Source organism: Oncorhynchus nerka, linkage group LG5 (assembly GCF_034236695.1).
Source record: "Oncorhynchus nerka isolate Pitt River linkage group LG5, Oner_Uvic_2.0, whole genome shotgun sequence".
In the NCBI taxonomy this organism is placed as follows: Eukaryota; Metazoa; Chordata; class Actinopteri; order Salmoniformes; family Salmonidae; genus Oncorhynchus; species Oncorhynchus nerka.
In genome coordinates, this window is record NC_088400.1 from 66,922,453 (window position 1) to 66,941,303 (window position 18,851).

An 18,851-nucleotide genomic window follows, 5' to 3' on the forward strand; every position below is an offset into this window, starting at 1 on the left:
CTTCTCTCTCTCTGCTTCTCTGTCTCTACTCCCCTGTTTATCTCTCTCTGCTCTCTGCTTCTCTGTCTCTCTCTCTCTCTCTGCTTCTCTCTCTCTCTTCTCTCTCTCTCTGTTTATCTCTCTCTGCTTATCTTCTCTTCTCTGTCTCTGCTCCCCTGCTTCTCTCTCTGTTTCTCTGTCTCTGCTCCCTGTTTTCTCTCTCTCTGCTTCTCTCTCTCTCTGCTTCTCTGTCTCTGCTCCTCTGCTTCTCTCTCTCTGCTTCTCTGTCTCTCTCTGCTTCTCTCTCTCCCCTGTCTATCTCTCTCTGCTTCTCTCTCTCTCTGCTTCTCTGTCTCTGCCCTGTTTATCTCTGCTTCTCTCTCTGCTTCTCTGTCTCTGCTTCTCTGTCTCTGCTCCCCTGCTTCTGCTTCTCTGCTTCTCTGTCTCTCTCTGTTTCTCTCTCTCTCTCTCTGTCTCTCTCTCTGCTTCTCTGTCTCTCTCTTCTCTCTATCTCTCTCTCTCTTCTCTCTCTCTGCTTCTTCTCTGTCTCTCTCCTCTGCTTATCTCTCTCTCTGTTTCTCTGCTTCTCTCTCTCTCTCTCTCTCTCTCTCTTCTCTGCTCTCTCTCTTCTCTCTCTGCTTCTCTCTCTCTCTGCTTCTCTGTCTCTACTCCTCTGTTTATCTCTCTCTCTCTCTCTGCTTCTCTGCTTCTCTACTCCCCTGTCTCTATCTCTTCTCTCTCTGCTTCTCTCTCTCTCTGCTTCTCTCTCTCTCTTTCTCTCTCTCTCTGCTTCTCTGTCTCTACTCCCCTGTTTATCTCTCTCTCTGCTTCTCTCTCTCTCTGCTTCTCTGTCTCTACTCCCCTGTTTATCTCTCTCTCTGCTTCTCTCTCTCTCTGCTTCTCTGTCTCTGCTTCTCTGTTTTCTCTCTCTCTCTCTCCTGTTTCTCTGTCTTCTCTCTGCTTCTCTGCTTCTTCTCTCTCTTCTCTCTCTCTCTGCTCTCTCTCTCTGCTTTCTCTCTCTCTCTGCTCTGTCTCTCTCTTCTCTGTCTCTGTCTCTCTCCCTGCTTCTCTCTCTCTGCTTCTCTCTCTCTGCTTCTCTGTCTCCTCTCTGCTTCTCTCTCTCTCTGCTTCTCTCTCTCTCTGCTTCTCTGTCTCTGCTCCTCTGCTTCTCTCTCTCTCTGCTTCTCTCTCTCTCTGCTTCTCTGTCTCTGCTCCTCTGCTTCTCTCTCTCTGCTTCTCTCTCTCTCTGCTTCTCTGTCTCTGCTCTCTGCTTCTCTCTCTCTGCTTCTCTCTTCTCTCTCTCTCTGCTCTCTGTCTCTCTCCCTCTCTTATCTCTCTCCTTCTCTCTCTCTCTGCTTCTCTGTCTCTGCTTCTCTCTCTCTGCTTATCTCTCTCTCTCTGCTTCTCTCTCTCTCTGCTTCTCTGTCTCTGCTCCCCTGCTTCTCTCTCTCTGCTTCTCTCTCTCTCTGCTTCTCTGTCTCTGCTCCCCTGCTTCTCTCTCTCTCTGCTTCTCTCTGCTTCTCTCTCTCTCTGCTTCTCTGTCTCTGCTCCCCTGTTTCTCTCTCTCTGCTTCTCTCTCTCTCTCTGTCTCTATCTACTCTGCTTCTCTCTGCTTCTCTGCTCCCTCTCTCTCTCTCTCTCTCTCTGTCTCTGCTCCCTGTTTATCTCTCTCTCTGCTTCTCTCTCTCTGCTTCTCTGTCTCTGCTCCTCTGTTTATCTCTCTCTCTGCTTCTCTCTCTCTCTGCTTCTCTGTCTCTGCTCCCCTGCCTTCTCTCTCTCTGCTTCTCTCTCTCTGTTTCTCTGTCTCTCTCCCTGCTTCTCTCTCTCTGTTTCTCTCTCTCTGCTTCTCTGTCTCTGCTCCCCTGTTTATCTCTCTCTCTGCTTCTCTCTCTCTCTGCTTCTCTGTCTCTACTCCCCTGCTTCTCTCTTCTCTGCTCTCTTTCTCTCTCTCTCTGCTTCTCTGTCTCTCTGTCTCTACTCTCTCCCTCTGTTTATCTCTCTCTCTCTGCTTCTCTCTCTCTCTGCTTCTCTGTCTCTCTCTGCTTCTCTCTCTCTCTGCTTCTCTCTTCTCTGCTTCTCTGTCTCTGCTCCCCTGCTTCTCTCTCTCTGCTTCTTCTCTCTCCTTCTCTTCTCTACTCTCTGTTTCTCTCTCTCTCTGCTTCTCTCTCTTCTCTCTGTCTCTCTCTCTGTCTCTCTCTCCTCTGTTTCTCTCTCTCTGCTTCTCTGTCTCTACTCCCTGTTTATTCTCTCTCTCTCTCTTCTCTGTCTCTCTCTCTGCTTCTCTCTCTCTGCTTCTCTGTCTCTACTCCCCTGTTTATCTCTCTCTGCTTCTCTCTCTCTCTGCTTCTCTGTCTCTACTCCCCTGCTTCTCTCTCTCTTTCTCTGTCTCTCTCTCTCTCTGCTTCTCTGTCTCTGCTTCTCTGTCTCTGCTCCTCTGTTTATCTCTCTCTGCTTCTCTCTCTCTCTGCTTCTCTCTCTCTCTTTCTCTCTCTCTCTGCTTCTCTCTCTCTCTGCTTCTCTCTCTCTGCTTTCTCTCTCTCTGCTTCTCTGTCTCTGCTCCCCTGCTTCTCTCTCTGCTTCTCTCTCTCTGCTTCTCTGTCTCTACTCCCCTGTTTATCTCTCTCTCTGCTTTCTCTCTCTCTCTGCTTCTCTCTCTCTCTGCTTCTCTGTCTCTGCTCCCCTGCTTCTCTCTCTCTGCTTCTCTCTCTCTGTTTCTCTGTCTCTACTCCCCTGTTTATCTCTCTCTCTGCTTCTCTCTCTCTCTGCTTCTCTGTCTCTGCTCCCCTGCTTCTCTCTCTCTCTCTCTCTCTCTCTGTTTCTCTGTCTCTACTCCCCTGTTTATCTCTCTCTCTGTCTTCTTCTCTCTCTCTCTGCTTCTCTGTCTCTACTCCCCTGTTTATCTCTCTCTCTGCTTCTCTCTCTCTCTGCTTCTCTGTCTCTGCTCCTCTGCTTCTCTGTCTCTGCTCCCCTGCTTCTCTCTCTCTGCTTCTCTCTCTCTCTGCTTCTCTCTCTCTCTGCTTCTTCTCTCTCTCTCTTCTCTCTCTCTCTCTCTCTCTCTGCTTCTCTGTCTCTGCTCCTCTGCTTCTCTCTCTCTCTGCTTCTCTCTCTCTCTGCTTCTCTCTCTCTCTGCTTCTCTGTCTCTGCTTCTCTGCTTCTCTCTCTCTCTGCTTCTCTCTCTCTCTGCTTCTCTGTCTCTCTCTCTGCTTCTCTCTCTCTCTCTGTTCTCTCTCTCTCTCTGCTCTGTCTCTGCTCCTCTGCTTCTCTCTCTCTCTGCTTCTCTCTCTCTCTGCTTCTCTGTCTCTGCTTCTCTGCTTCTCTCTCTCTGCTTCTCTGTCTCTGCTCCTCTGCTTCTCTCTCTCTGCTTCTCTGTCTCTCTGCTTCTCTGTCTCTCTCTCTCTCTGCTTCTCTCTCTCTCTGCTTCTCTGTCTCTGCTCCCCTGTTTATCTCTCTCTGCTTCTGTCTCTGCTTCTCTGTCTCCCTGTTTATCTCTCTCTCTGCTTCTCTCTCTCTCTCTGCTTCTCTCTCTCTCTGCTTCTCTCTCTCTGCTTCTCTGCTTCTCTCTCCCTCTGTTTCTGCTCTCTCTCTCTCTTCTCTTCTCTGTCTCTGTTTATCTCTCTCTCTGCTTCTCTCTCTCTCTGCTTCTCTGTCTCTGCTCTTCTGTTCTCTCTCTCTCTCTGCTTCTCTCTCTCTCTGCTTTCTCTCTCTCTCTGCTCTCTGTCTCTGCTCCCCTCTCTCTCTACTCTGTTTCTCTGTCTCTACTCCCCTTATCTCTCTCTCTCTTCTCTCTGTTTCTCTGTCTCTACTCCCCTGTTTATTCTCTCTCTCTCTCTGCTTCTCTGTTTATCTCTCTCTCTCTCTCTCTCTCTGCTTCTCTGTCTCTACTCTGCTTCTCTGTCTCTCTCTCTGTTTATCTGTTTATCTCTCTCTGCTTCTCTCTCTCTCTGCTTCTCTGTCTCTGCTCCCTGCTTCTCTCTCTCTTTTCTCTCTCTCTGCTTCTCTGTCTCTACTCCCCTGTTTATCTCTCTCTCTCTCTCTCTGCTTCTCTGCTTCTCTGTCTCTACTCCCCTGTTTATCTCTCTCTCTGCTCTCTCTCTCTCTGCTTCTCTGTCTCTCTCCCTGTTTATCTCTCTCTCTGCTCTCTCTCTCTCTCTCTCTCCCCTGTTCTCTCTCTCTGCTTCTCTGTCTCTCTCCCTGTTTATCTCTCTCTCTGCTTCTCTCTCTCTCTGCTTCTCTGTCTCTACTCCCCTGCTCTCTCTCTCTGCTCTCTCTCTCTCTGCTTCTCTGTCTCTCTCCCTGCTCTCTCTCTCTCTGTCTCTCTCTCTGCTTCTTCTCTGTCTCTGCTCTCTCTGCTTCTCTGTCTCTACTCCCCTGTTTCTCTCTCTCTCTCTTCTCTGTCTCTCTCCCCTGTTTATCTCTCTCTCTGCTCTCTCTCTCTTCTCTGCTTCTCTGTTTCTCTCTCCCTCTGCTTTCTCTCTCTCTCTTCTGTCTCTCTCTGCTTATCTCTCTCTCTGCTCTCTCTCTCTCTGCTTCTCTGTCTCTGCTCCCCTGTTTATTTCTCTGCTCTCTCTCTGCTTCTGTCTCTCTCTCTCTTCTCTGCTTCTCTTCTCTGCTTCTCTCTCTCTGCTTCTCTGTCTCTGCTCCCCTGCTTCTCTCTCTCTGCTTCTCTCTCTCTGCTTCTCTCTCTCTCTGCTTCTCTGTCTCTCTCTCTCTCTCTCTGCTCTCTCTCTCTCCCCTGTTTCTCTCTCTCTCTGCTTCTCTCTCTCTGCTCTCTGCTTCTCTGTCTCTTCTCCTCTGCTTCTCTCTCTCTGCTCTCTGTCTCTCTCTCTCTCTGCTTCTCTCTTCTCTGCTCTCTCTCTCTCTCTGCTTCTCTGTCTCTGCTCCCCTGCTTCTCTCTCTCTGCTTCTCTGTCTCTGCTCCCCTGTTTCTCTCTCTCTGCTTCTCTCTCTCTGCTTCTCTGTCTCTACTCCCCTGTTTATCTCTCTCTCTGCTTCTCTCTCTCTCTGCTTCTCTGTCTCTACTCCCCTGTTTATCTCTCTCTCTGCTTCTCTCTCTCTCTGCTTCTCTGTCTCTGCTCCCCTGTTTATCTCTCTCTCTGCTTCTCTCTCTCTGCTTCTCTGTCTCTACTCCCCTGTTTATCTCTCTCTCTGCTTCTCTCTCTCTCTGCTTCTCTGTCTCTACTCCCCTGTTTATCTCTCTCTGCTCTCTCTCTCTCTGCTTCTCTGTCTCTCTCTCTCTGCTTATCTCTCTTCTCTGTCTGCTCCCTGTTTATCTCTCTCTGCTCTCTCTCTCTCTCTCTCTCTCTCTGCTCTCCCTGTTTATCTCTCTCTGCTTCTCTCTCTCTCTGCTTCTCTCTCTCTCTGCTTCTCTCCTCTCTGCTTCTCTGTCTCTGCTCCTCTGCTCTCTCTCTCTCTGCTTCTCTCTCTCTGCTTCTCTCTCTCTGTCTTCTCTGCTTCTCTGTCTACTCCCCTGTTTATCTCTCTCTCTGCTTCTCTCTCTCTGCTTCTCTGCTTCTCTCTTCTCTCTCTTCTCTGTCTCTACTTCTCTCTGCTTCTCTCTCTCTCTGCTTCTCTGTCTCTGCTCCTCTGCTTCTCTCTCTCTCTCTCTTCTTCTCTGTCTCTGCTTCTCTGTCTCTCTCCTCTGCTTCTCTCTCTCTCTGCTTCTCTCTCTCTTCTCTGTCTCTGCCCTCTGTTTTCTCTCTCTCTGCTCTCTCTCTCTCTGCTTCTCTGTCTCTACTCCCCTGCTTTCTCTCTCTGCTTCTCTGCTTCTCTCTCTCTCTCTGCTTCTCTCTCTCTCTCTTCTCTCTCTCTGTTTCTCTCTCTCTCTCTCTGTCTCTGCTTCTCTGCTTCTCTCTCTGCTCTCTCTCTCTCTGCTTCTCTGTCTCTGCTCTCTGCTTTCTCTGCTTCTCTCTCTCTCTCTCTCTTCTCTGTCTCTCTCCCTACTTTCTCTCTCTCTCTCTGCTTCTCTCTCTCTCTCTGCTTCTCTGTCTCTCTCTCTCTCTGCTTCTCTCTCTCTGCTTCTCTGTCTCTCTCCCTCTGTTTTCTCTCTCTCTGCTTCTCTCTCTCTCTCTTCTCTGTCTCTGCTTCTCTGTTTCTCTCTCTCTCTGCTTCTCTCTCTCTCTGCTGTTTTCTCTCTCTCTGTTTCTCTGTCTCTACTCCCCTGTTTCTCTCTCTCTCTGCTTCTCTCTCTCTCTCTGCTTCTCTGTCTCTACTCCCCTGTTTATCTCTCTCTCTGCTTCTCTCTCTCTCTGCTTCTCTCTCTCTGCTTCTCTGTCTCTACTCCCCTGTTTATCTCTCTCTGTCTGCTTCTCTCTCTCTCTGCTTCTCTGTCTCTTCTCTCTCTCTGCTTTTCTCTCTCTCTGTCTCTGCTCTCTGCTCTCTCTCTCTCTCTCTCTCTCTCTCTTCTCTGTCTCTGCTTCTCTCTCTCTGCTTCTCTGTCTCTGCTCCTGCTTCTCTCTCTCTCTCTGCTTCTCTCTCTCTCTCTGCTTCTCTGTCTCTCCCTGTTTCTCTCTCTCTGCTTTCTCTCTCTCTGCTTCTCTGTCTCTGCTCTCTCTCTCTGTCTTCTCTCTCTCTGCTTCTCTCTCTCTGCTTCTCTGTCTCTACTCCCCTGTTTATCTCTCTCTCTGCTTCTCTGTCTCTACTCCCCTGTTTATCTCTCTCTCTGCTTCTCTCTCTCTCTGCTTCTCTGTCTCTACTCCCTGTTTATCTCTCTCTCTGCTTCTTCTCTCTCTTCTCTCTCTCTGTCTCTGCTTCTCTCTCTCTGCTTTCTCTCTCTCTCTGCTTCTCTGTCTCTGCTCTCCCCTGTTTATCTCTCTCTCTGCTTCTCTCTCTTCTCTGCTTCTCTGTCTCTCTCCTGTTTATCTCTCTCTCTGCTTCTCTCTCTCTGCTTCTCTGCTTCTCTGTCTCTCTGTTCTATCTCTCTCTGTCTCTCTCTCTGCTTCTCTGTCTCTACTCCCCTGTTTATCTCTCTCTCTGCTCTGCTCTGCTCTCTCTCTCCTCTTCTCTCTGCTTCTCTGTCTCTACTCTGTTTATCTCTCTCTCTGCTTCTCTCTCTCTCTGCTCTCTGCTTCTCTGTCTCTACTCCCCTGTTTATCTCTCTCTCTGCTTCTCTCTCTCTCTGCTTCTCTGTCTCCTCCCCTGTTTTCTCTCTCTCTGCTCTCTCTCTCTCTGCTTCTCTGTCTCTCTCTCTGCTTCTCTGTCTCTCTCTGCTCTCTCTCTCTCTCTCTGTCTCTCTCTGTTTATCTCTCTCTCTGCTTCTCTGTCTCTACTCCCCTGTTTATCTCTCTCTCTCTCTCTCTGCTTCTCTGTCTCTGCTCCCCTGTTCTCTCTCTCTGCTCTCTCTCTCTCTGCTTCTCTCTCTCTACTCTCTCTCTCTGCTTTCTCTCTCTCTACTCCCTGTTTATCTCTCTCTCTCTGTTTCTCTCTCCTGCTTCTCTCTCCCTCTCTTCTCTCTCTCTGCTTCTCTCTCTCTCTGCTTCTCTCTCTCTGCTTCTCTCTCTCTGCTTCTTGTCTCTCTCTCTGCTCTCTCTCTCTGCTCTCTCTGTCTCTGCTCCTCTGCTTCTCTCTCTCTGTTTTCTCTCTCTCTGCTCTCTCTCTCTCTCTGCTTCTCTCTCTCTGTCTTCTCTGTCTTGCTCTCTGCTCTCTCTGCTTCTCTCTCTCTACTCTCTGTCTTATCTCTCTCTCTGCTTCTCTGTCTCTCTCTATCTCTCCTGTCTTATCTCTCTCTCTCTCTTCTCTGTCTCTCTCTACTCCCTGTTTATCTCTCTCTCTGCTCTCTCTCTCTCTCTGCTTCTCTGTCTCTCTCTCTCTGCTCTCTCTCTCTCTCTGCTTCTCTCTCTGCTCTCTCTCTCTCTCTGCTTCTCTGTCTCTACTCCCCTGTTTATCTCTCTCTCTCTCTGCTTCTCTGTCTCTACTCTCTCTCCTGTTTTCTCTCTCTCTGCTCCCCTGTTTCTCTCTCTCTGCTTCTCTGTCTCTACTCCCTGTTTATCTCTCTCTCTGCTCTCTCTCTCTCTCTCTCTCTCTCTCTGTTCTTCTCTCTCTCTCTGTCTTCTCTCTCTCTCTGCTTCTCTCTGTTTCTCTTCTCTGTCTCTACTCCCTGCTTCTCTCTATCTCTCTCTCTGCTTCTCTCTTCTCTTCTCTCTACTCCCCTTCTCTTTCTCTCTCTCTCTCTCTCTGCTTCTCTCTCTCTCTCTGTCTCTCTCTTCCTGTTTGTCTCTCTCTCTGCTTCTCTCTCTCTGCTTCTCTGTCTCTCTCTGTTTATCTCTTCTCTGTCTCTACTCTCTCTTTCTTCTCTGCTTCTCTCTCTCTCTGCTTCTCTCTCTCCCTGTTTATCTCTCTCTCTGCTCTCTCTCTCTGCTTCTCTGTCTCTCCTCTGTTCTCTCTCTCTCTCTCTCTCTCTCTCTCTCTGCTTCTCTGTCTCTACTCTCTGTTTATCTCTCTGCTTCTCTGTCTTCTCTCTCTCTCTGCTTCTCTGTCTCTACTCCCCTGTTTATCTCTCTCTCTGCTTCTCTCTCTCTGCTTCTCTGTCTCTGTCTCTCCTCTGTTTTCTCTCTCTCTGCTTCTCTGTCTCTACTCTGCTTCTCTGTTTCTCTCTCTCTCCCTTTTATCTTCTCTCTCTCTCTCTGCTTCTCTGTCTCTGCTCCTCTGTTTATCTCTCTCTGTTTATCTCTCTCTCTCTCTCTCTGTTTCTCTGTCTCTACTCCCCTGTTTATCTCTCTCTCTGCTTCTCTCTCTCTCTGCTTCTCTGTCTCTGCTCCCCTGTCTCTCTCTCTCTGCTTCTCTGTCTCTGCTCCCCTGCTTCTCTCTCTCTGCTTCTCTGTCTCTACTCCCCTGTTTATCTCTCTCTCTGCTCTCTCTCTCTCTGCTTCTCTGTCTCTACTCCCCTGTTTATCTCTCTCTCTGCTTCTCTGTCTCTATCTCTCTTCTCTGTTCTATCTCTCTCTCTGTCTCTGTTTCTCTCTCTCTCTGCTTCTCTCTCTCTCTGCTTCTCTGTCTCTGCTTCTCTGCTTCTCTCTCTGCTTCTCTGTCTCTCTCTGTTTATCTCTCTCTGTCTCTCTCCTCTCTTTATCTCTCTCTCTGCTTCTCTGTCTCTGCTCTCTCTCTCTCTCTCTGTCTCTGCTTCTCTCTCTCTCTGCTCTCTCTCTCTGCTACTCTGTTTATCTCTGTCTCTGCTCTCTCTGCTTCTCTCTCTCTGCTTCTCTGTCTCTGCTCCCCTGTTTATCTCTGCTCTCTGCTTCTGTCTCTCTGTTTCTCTCTCTCTCTCTGTCTCTACTCCTGTTTATCTCTGTTCTGCTTCTCTCTCTCTCTCTGTCTCTGCTCCCCTGTCTCTCTCTCTCTGCTTCTCTGTCTCTGCTCCCCTGTTTATCTCTGTCTCTATCTCTCTCTCTCTCTGTCTCTGCTCCTCTGTTTCTCTCTGCTTCTCTGTCTCTCTCCCTGTTTATCTCTCTGTTTATCTCTCTCTCTGCTTCTCTGTCTCTGCTCCCCTGTTTATCTCTCTCTCTCTCTCTCTTCTCTGCTTCTCTGTCTCTCTGTTTCTCTTCTCTGTCTCTGCTCTGCTCTGTTTCTCTCTCTCTGCTCTCTCTCTCTGCTTCTCTGTCTCTACTCCCTGTTTATCTCTCTCTCTGCTTCTCTCTCTCTCTGCTTCTCTGTCTCTACTCCTCTGTTTTCTCTCTCTCTCTTCTCTCTCTCTTCTCTGTCTCTCTGTTTCTCTGTCTGTTTATCTCTCTCTCTGCTTCTCTCTCTCTCTGCTTCTCTGTCTCTCCCCTGTTTATCTCTCTCTCTGCTCTCTCTCTCTCTGCTTCTCTGTCTCTACTCCCCTGTTTATCTCTCTCTCTCTCTCTCTCTCTGTCTCTCTGCTTCTCTCTCTCTCTCTGCTTCTCTGTCTCTACTCCCCTGTTTATCTCTCTCTCTCTCTCTCTCTGCTTCTCTCTCTCTCTCTCTGCTTCTCTGTCTCTGCTCCCTGTTTTCTCTCTCTGCTCTCTCTCTCTCTGCTTCTCTTCTCTCTCCCTGTTTTCTCTCTCTGCTCTCTCTCTCTGCTTCTCTCTCTCTCCTCTGTCTCTGCTCTCTCTGCTTCTCTCTCCCCTGCTTCTCTCTCTCTCTTCTCTCTCTCTCTGCTTCTCTCTCTCTCTGCTTCTCTGTCTCTGCTCCTCTGCTTCTCTCTCTCTGCTTCTCTGTCTCTGCTCCTCTGCTTCTCTCTCTCTGCTTCTCTGTCTCTGCTCCTCTGCTTCTCTCTCTCTCTGCTTCTCTGTCTCTGCTCCCCTGCTTCTCTCTGTCTCTGCTCCCCTGCTTCTCTCTCTCTCTTCTTCTCTCTCTCTCTGCTTCTCTGTCTCTGCTCCTCTCTCTCTGCTTCTCTCTCTCTACTCCTCTGCTTCTCTCCCTCTCTCTGCTTCTCTCTCTCTGCTCCTCTGCTTCTCTCTCTCTCTCTGCTTCTCTGTCTCTGCTTCTCTGTCTCTGCTCCCCTGCCTCTCTCTCTGCTTCTCTCTCTCTCTCTTCTCTCTCTCTCTCTATCTCTATCTCTGTCTTTGCTTCTCTGTCTCTGCTTCTGTCTCTCTGCTTCTCTGCGTCTCTGTCTGCTTCTCTCTGCTTCTCTGTCTCTCTCCGTCTCTCTCTGTCTCTAACCCGTCTCTCTCTCTCTGTCTCTCTCTGTCTCTCTCTATCTCTCTCTGCCTCTCTCTGTCTCTCTCTGTCTCTCTCTGTCTCTCGCTGTCTCTCTCTAGAGTAGCACGGATGGTGCGGCTGGTTGTGTCTGGGTGAGGCTGGTTGTGTCCGGGTGAGGCTGGGTGTGGCTGGGTGTGGCTGGTTGTGGCTGGGTGTGGCTGGATGTGGCTGGTTGTGTCTGGGTGAGGCTGGTTGTGGCTGGTTGTGTCTGGGTGTGGCTGGGTGTGGCTGTGGCTGGATGTGTCAGGTTGTGGCTGGTTGTGGTTAGTTGTGGCTGGGAGTGGCTGGTTGTGGTTAGTTGTGGCTGGTTGTATCAGGTTGTGGCTGGTTGTGGTTAGTTGCTGACACAAGTAGGGGTAAGTGGCTGAGGGAATGAGAGTACCTCTAAGGAGTCTTGAATCGTCCTGGAAATGATCATTGGTGAAACCTAAACATAAATAGTTCAACATTCAAAAGGTGTGATCAGGTAGACTTGCAGAAAGGCATCAGAGGACGTTAGAGTCAGGGGACTTAAATAAGTTACTTAGATAAACTGTGCCTAGTTTCTCTCAACTCACCAAAACACCTTTATCTCAGTTTAATATGGGAGTTGTGGCATCAGGAGCAAAGGAGCCTGTCAGTTTACATACTATGTATTACATTGTAATAGATGCGTTTCAAACAATTCATTGGCTATGAAGACTACTATTTCAATTGATTACTTTATACTACTTTAAACTTTCAACATAGCATATATTTAAATGAAATAAATAGCTTTATTTGCATCAAAAAAAAAATGTGTTAATTAATTTGCCTGGAGACAAATCCATTGACTAATGAGGTCTTAGAGGAGAACAAAAGTCCTTAGAAGGTCTGTATTTTAGCCCTGGGTTTGTGCCACGTATCCCCTATTAACACAGTCCCCCTGACAACACAAACATTTAAGTCAAACTGGCTGTAATCGTAATATCGACACAAACTGAACAATGTGACAGACAAGAATGTGACACAAATGAGTAAAAACAAAGAAAGGGATTCCAACTGAGAGTAATGGAACAGTATCAGAGAAGCATTATCCTCCAGTATCATGGCCCTATCACAGGTGCCAAGTGTGAATCTGAATTACAAGCAGTAAACTGCAGTCAACATGCAGAAGTCTCCTTTGATTGGTTGTGAGACAGCGATCATGAAGATATGATTAAGACCGGATCAATGCAATATAATCACAAAGATGATTATTATCCACTAATTACACATTTTCAGCTATACCACAGACAACTCAAACTCAGCGGCTGAACGACACATGCTGTTATGTTGTAATTAACAGGTTAAAGTGACAGTTCACTGCAAAATCAACGTTTGTCAGATGTTTACAGTGCAAGGTAAGATGGTAGAATGTGTCAGGTGATATGTACACAACACAATGGCAACATTAGAAACAGAATTAAACAGGAAATAAACCAAAAAGGTACAAAACTTACTTCCGGTTGGGATCAAGTCCCTGTCTGGAATGAACAGTTTATACCCATAATGCCTCTCCAGGACGTCGGGTAGGATCTCCAGGGCGAAGCGTTCCTCCTCACGCGTCTCCTGACTCCACTGGTCCGGGTCCACTTTGGTGTATGACAGATAGGCATCATAGTCCTTATTATCTACAGGAGTAACACACAGACCAGTCTATTACTACACTATAGATACAGACCAGTCCATTACTACACTAAAGATACAGACCAGTCCATTACTACACTAAAGATACAGACCAGTCCATTACTACACTATAGATACAGACCAGTCCATTACTACACTATAGATACAGACCAGTCCATTACTACACTAAAGATACAGACCAGTCCATTACTACACTATAGATACAGACCAGTCCATTACTACACTATAGAGGATACAGACCAGTCCATTACTACACTATATATACAGACCAGTCCATTACTACACTATAGAGGATACAGACCAGTCTATTACTACACTATAGATACAGACCAGTCCATTACTACACTATAGAGGATACAGACCAGTCCGTGACTACACTATAGAATACAGACCTGTCTATTACTACACTATAGAGGATACAGACCAGTCCATTACTACACTATAGAGGAGTCCATTACTACACTACAGGACCAGTCTATTACTACACTATAGAGGATACAGACCAGTCCATTACTACACTATAGAGGATACAGACCAGTCCATTACTACACTATAGAGGATACAGACCAGTCCATTACTACACTATAGAGGATATTAGTAACACACAGACCAGTCTATTACTACACTATAGAGGATACAGACCAGTCCATTACTACACTATAGAGGATACAGACCAGTCCATTACTACACTATAGAGGATATTAGTAACACACAGACCAGTATATTACTACACTATAGAGGATACAGACCAGTCCATTACTACACTATAGAGGCTACAGACCAGTCCATTACTACACAATAGAGGATACAGACCAGTCCATTACTACACTATAGAGGATATTAGTAACACACAGACCAGTCTATTACTACACTATAGAGGATACAGACCAGTCCATTACTACACAATAGAGGATACAGACCAGTCCATTACTACACTATAGAGGATATTAGTAACACACAGACCAGTCTATTACTACACTATAGAGGATACAGACCAGTCCATTACTACACTATAGAGGATACAGACCAGTACAGACCCATTACTACACTACCAGTCTATTACTACAGGAGACCAGTCCATTAGTAACTATAGAGGATACAGACCAGTCCATTACTACACTATAGAGGATATTAGACCAGTCCATTATTACTACACTATAGAGGATACAGACCAGTCCATGACTACACTATAGAGGATATTAGTTACACACAGACCAGTCTATTACTACACTATAGAGGATATTAGTAACACACAGACCAGTATATTACTACACTATAGAGGATACAGACCAGTCCATTACTACACTATAGAGGCTACAGACCAGTCCATTACTACACAATAGAGGATACAGACCAGTCCATTACTACACTATAGAGGATATTAGTAACACACAGACCAGTCTATTACTACACTATAGAGGATACAGACCAGTCCATGACTACACTATAGAGGATATTAGTTACACACAGACCAGTCTATTACTACACTATAGAGGATATTAGTAACATACAGACCAGTCTATTACTACACTATAGATACAGACCAGTGTATTACTACACTATAGAGGATATTAGTAACACACAGACCAGTATATTACTACACTATAGAGGATACAGACCAGTCCATTACTACACTATAGAGGCTACAGACCAGTCCATTACTACACTATAGAGGATACAGACCAGTCCATTACTACACTATAGAGGATACAGACCAGTCCATTACTACACTATAGAGGATACAGACCAGTCCATTACTACACAATAGAGGATACAGACCAGTCCATTACTACACTATAGAGGATATTAGTAACACACAGACCAGTCTATTACTACACTATAGAGGATACAGACCAGTCCATGACTACACTATAGAGGATATTAGTTACACACAGACCAGTCTATTACTACACTATAGAGGATATTAGTAACATACAGACCAGTCTATTACTACACTATAGAGGATACAGACCAATCTATTACTACACTATAGAGGATACAGACCAGTCTATTACTACACTATAGAGAATATTAACCTTATGTTATATGTGTTGAATTTGTCAGCCATAGGGCTTCAGACTCAATAGGGCTTCAGACTCAATAGGGCTTCAGACTATTGGGCTTCAGACTCAATAGGGCTTCAGACTCAATAGGGCTTCAGACTATTGGGCTTCAGACTCAATAGGGTTTCAGACTCAATAGGGTTTCAGACTCAATAGGGCTTCAGACTCTATTGGGCTTCAGACACAATAGGGCTTCAGACACAGTAGGACTTCAGACACAATAGGGCTTCAGACACAGTAGGACTTCAGACACAATAGGTCTTCAGACTTTATTGGGCTTCAGACTCAATAGAGCTTTAGACTCAATATGGCTTCAGACTCAATAATGCTTCAGATTCAATAGGCCTTCAGAGTCAATAGTGCTTCAGACTCTATTGGGCTTCAGACTCTTTTGGGCTTCAGACTCAACAGGGCTTTAGACTCAATGGGGCTTTAGACTCTATTGTGCTTCAAACTCAATAGGGCTTCAGACTCAACAGGGCTTCAGAGTCAATAGGGCTTCAGACTCAATAGGGCTTCAGACTCAATAGGGCTTCAGACTCAATAGGGCTTCAGATGCAATAGGGCTTCAGACTCTATTGGGCTTCAGATTATATTGGGCTTCCGACTCTATTGGGCTTCCGACTCTATTGGGCTTCAGACTCAATAGGGCTTCAGACTCAATAGGGATTCAGACTCAATAGGGTTTCTGACTCAATAGGGCTTCAGACTCAATAGGGCTTCAGACTCAATAGGGCTTCAGACTCAACAGGGCTTCAGAGTCAATAGGGCTTCAGACTCTATTGGGCTTCAGACTCAATATGGCTTCAGATGCAATAGTGCTTCAGACTCTATTGGGCTTCAGATTATATTGGGCTTCCGACTCTATTGGGCTTCAGACTCAATAGGGCTTCAGACTCAATAGGGATTCAGACTCTTTTGGGCTTCAGATTCTATTGGGCTTCAGACTCTATCGGGCTTCAGACTCAATATGGCTTCAGACACAATAGTGATTCAGACACTATTGGGCTTCAGAACTTCCGGCGCCGACAGAGATGGCCGCCTCGCTTCGCGTTCCTAGGAAACTATGCAGTTTTTGTTTTTTTACGTGTTATTTCTTACATTAGTACCCCAGGTCATCTTAGGTTTCATTACATACAGTCGAGAAGAACTACTGAATATAAGATCAGCGTCAACTCACCATCAGTACGACCAAGAATATGATTTTCGTGACGCGGATCCTGTGTTCTGCCTTTCAACCAGGACAACGGAATGGATCCCAGCCGGCGACCCCAAAAAAAAACGACTCCGTAAAAGAGGGAAACGAGGCGGTCTTCTGGTCAGACTCCGGAGACGGGCACATCGTGCACCACTCCCTAGCATTCTTCTCGCCAATGTCCAGTCTCTTGACAACAAGGTTGATGAAATCCGAGCAAGGGTAGCATTCCAGAGGGACATCAGAGACTGTAACGTTCTTTGCTTCACGGAAACATGGCTCACTGGAGAGACGCTATCGGAGGCGGTGCAGCCAGTGGGTTTCTCCACGCATCGCGCCGACAGAAACAAACATCTTTCTGGTAAGAAGAGGGGCGGGGGCGTATGCCTTATGACTAACGAGACGTGGTGTGATCAAAGAAACATACAGGAACTCAAATCCTTCTGTTCATCTGATTTAGAATTCCTCACAATCAAATGTCGCCCGCATTATCTACCAAGAGAATTCTCTTCGATTATAATCACAGCCGTATATATTCCCCCCCAAGCAGACACATCGATGGCTCTGAACGAACTTTATTTGACTCTTTGCAAACTGGAATCCATACATCCTGAGGCTGCATTCATTTAGCTGGGGATTTTAAGGCTAAAAAACAAGACTCCCTAAATTTTATCAGCATATCGATTGCGCAACCAGGGCTGGAAAAACCTTGGATCATTGTTACTCTAACTTCCGCGACGCATATAAGGCCCTGCCCCGCCCTCCTTTCGGAAAAGCTGACCACGACTCCATTTTGTTGATCCCTGCCTACAGACAGAAACTAAAACAAGAAGCTCCCACGCTGAGGTCTGTCCAACGCTGGTCTGACCAAGCTGATTCCACACTCCAAGACTGCTTCTATCACGTGGACTGGGATATGTTTCGTATTGCGTCAGATAACAACATTGACGAATACGCTGATTCGGTGTGCGAGTTCATTAGAACGTGCGTTGAAGATGTCATTCCCATAGCAACGATTAAAACATTCCCTAACCAGAAACCGTGGATTGATGGCAGCATTCGCGTGAAACTGAAAGCGCGAACCACTGCTTTTAATCAGGGCAAGGTGACTGGTAACATGACCGAATACAAACAGTGCAGCTATTCCCTCCGCAAGGCTATCAAACAAGCTAAGCGTCACTATAGAGACAAAGTAGAATCTCAATTCAACGGCTCAGACACAAGAGGTATGTGGCAGGGTCTACAGTCAATCACGGACTACAAGAAGAAAACCAGCCCAGTCACGGACCAGGATGTCTTGCTCCCAGGCAGACTAAATAACTTTTTTGCCCGCTTTGAGGACAATACAGTGCCACTGACACGGCCTGCAACGAAAACATGCGGACTCTCCTTCACTGCAGCCGAGGTGAGTAAAACATTTAAACATGTTAACCCTCGCAAGGCTGCAGGCCCAGACGGCATGCCCAGCCGCGCCCTCAGAGCATGCGCAGACCAGCTGGCTGGTGTGTTTACGGACATAATCAATCAAGCCCTATACCAGTCTGCTGTGACAACATGCTTCAAGAGGGCCACCATTGTTCCTGTTCCCAAGAAAGCTAAGGTAACTGAGCTAAACGACTACCGCCCCGTAGCACTCACTTCCGTCATCATGAAGTGCTTTGAGAGACTAGTCAAGGACCATATCACCTCCACCCTACCTGACACCCTAGACCCACTCCAATTTGCTTACCGCCCAAATAGGTCCACAGACGATGCAATCTCAACCACACTGCACACTGCCCTAACCCATCTGGACAAGAGGAATACCTATGTGAGAATGCTGTTCATCGACTACAGCTCGGCATTTTACACCATAGTACCCTCCAAACTCGTCATCAAGCTCGAGACCCCGGGTCTCGACCCCGCCCTGTGCAACTGGGTACTGGACTTCCTGACAGGCCGCCCCCAGGTGGTGAGGGTAGGCAACAACATCTCCACCCCGCTGATCCTCAACACTGGGGCCCCACAAGGGTGCGTTCTGAGCCCTCCCCTGTACTCCCTGTTCACCCAGGACTGCGTGGCCACGCACGCCTCCAACTCAATCATCAAATTTGCGGACGACACAACAGTGGTAGGCTTGATTACCAACAACGACGAGACGGCCTACAGGTAGGAGGTGAAGGCCCTCGGAGTGTGGTGTCAGGAAAATAACCTCACACTCAACGTCAACAAAACTAAGGAGATGATTGTGGACTTCAGGAAACAGCAGAGGGAACACCCCCCTATCCACATCGATGGAACAGTAGTGGAGAGGGTAGTAAGTTTTAAGTTCCTCGGCATACACATCACAGACAAACTGAATTGGTCCACTCACACAGACAGCATCGTGAAGGAGGCGCAGCAGCGCCTCTTCAACCTCAGGAGGCTGAAGAAATTCGGCTTGTCACCAAAAGCACTCACAAACATCTACAGATGCACAATCGAGAGCATCCTGGCGGGCTGTATCACCGCCTGGTACGGCAACTGCTCCGCCCACAACCGTAAGGCTCTCCAGAGGGTAGTGAGGTCTGCACAACGCATCACTGGGGGCAAACTACCTGCCCTCCAGGACACCTACACCACCCGATGTTACAGGAAGGCCATAAAGATCATCAAGGACAACAACCACCCGAGCCACTGCCTGTTCACCCCGCTATCATCCAGAAGGCGAGGTCAGTACAGGTGCATCAAAGCTGGGACCGAGAGACTGAAAACAGCTTCTATCTCAAGGCCATCAGACTGTTAAACAGCCACCACTAACATTGAGTGGCTGCTGCCAACACACTGACACTGACTCAACTCCAGCCACTTTAATAATGGGAATTGATGGGAAATGATGTAAAATATATCACTAGCCACTTTAAACAATGCTACCTAATATAATGTTACATACCCTACATTATTCATCTCATATGCATACGTATATACTGTACTCTATATCATCGACTGCATCCTTATGTAATACATGTATCACTAGCCACTTTAACTATGCCACTTTGTTTACATACTCATCTCATATGTATATACTGTACTCGATACCATCTACTGTATCTTGCCTATGCTGCTCTGTACCATCACTCATTCATATATCTTTATGTACATATTCTTTATCCCCTTACACTGTGTATAAGACAGTAGTTTTGGAATTGTTAGTTAGATTACTTGTTGGTTATTACTGCATTGTCGGAACTAGAAGCACAAGCATTTCGCTACACTCGCATTAACATCTGCTAACCATGTGTATGTGACAAATAAAATTGATTTGATTTGAGTCAATAGAGCTTCATAATCAATAGG

The 18,851-nt window shown here is 47.0% G+C and overlaps 1 protein-coding gene across 1 annotated transcript in view; it reads right to left on the reverse strand.

Annotated features, from left to right (window-relative positions):
• Positions 1-18,851, reverse strand: part of LOC115126160 (interleukin-1 receptor accessory protein-like 1) — a 423,550-nt gene that overhangs the window by 18,069 nt on the left and 386,630 nt on the right. Inside the window, exon 10 of the mRNA XM_065018987.1 lies at positions 12,092-12,262. Within this exon, the coding sequence (XP_064875059.1) occupies positions 12,092-12,262 (171 nt within the window). The remainder of the gene's footprint in view (positions 1-12,091; positions 12,263-18,851) is intronic.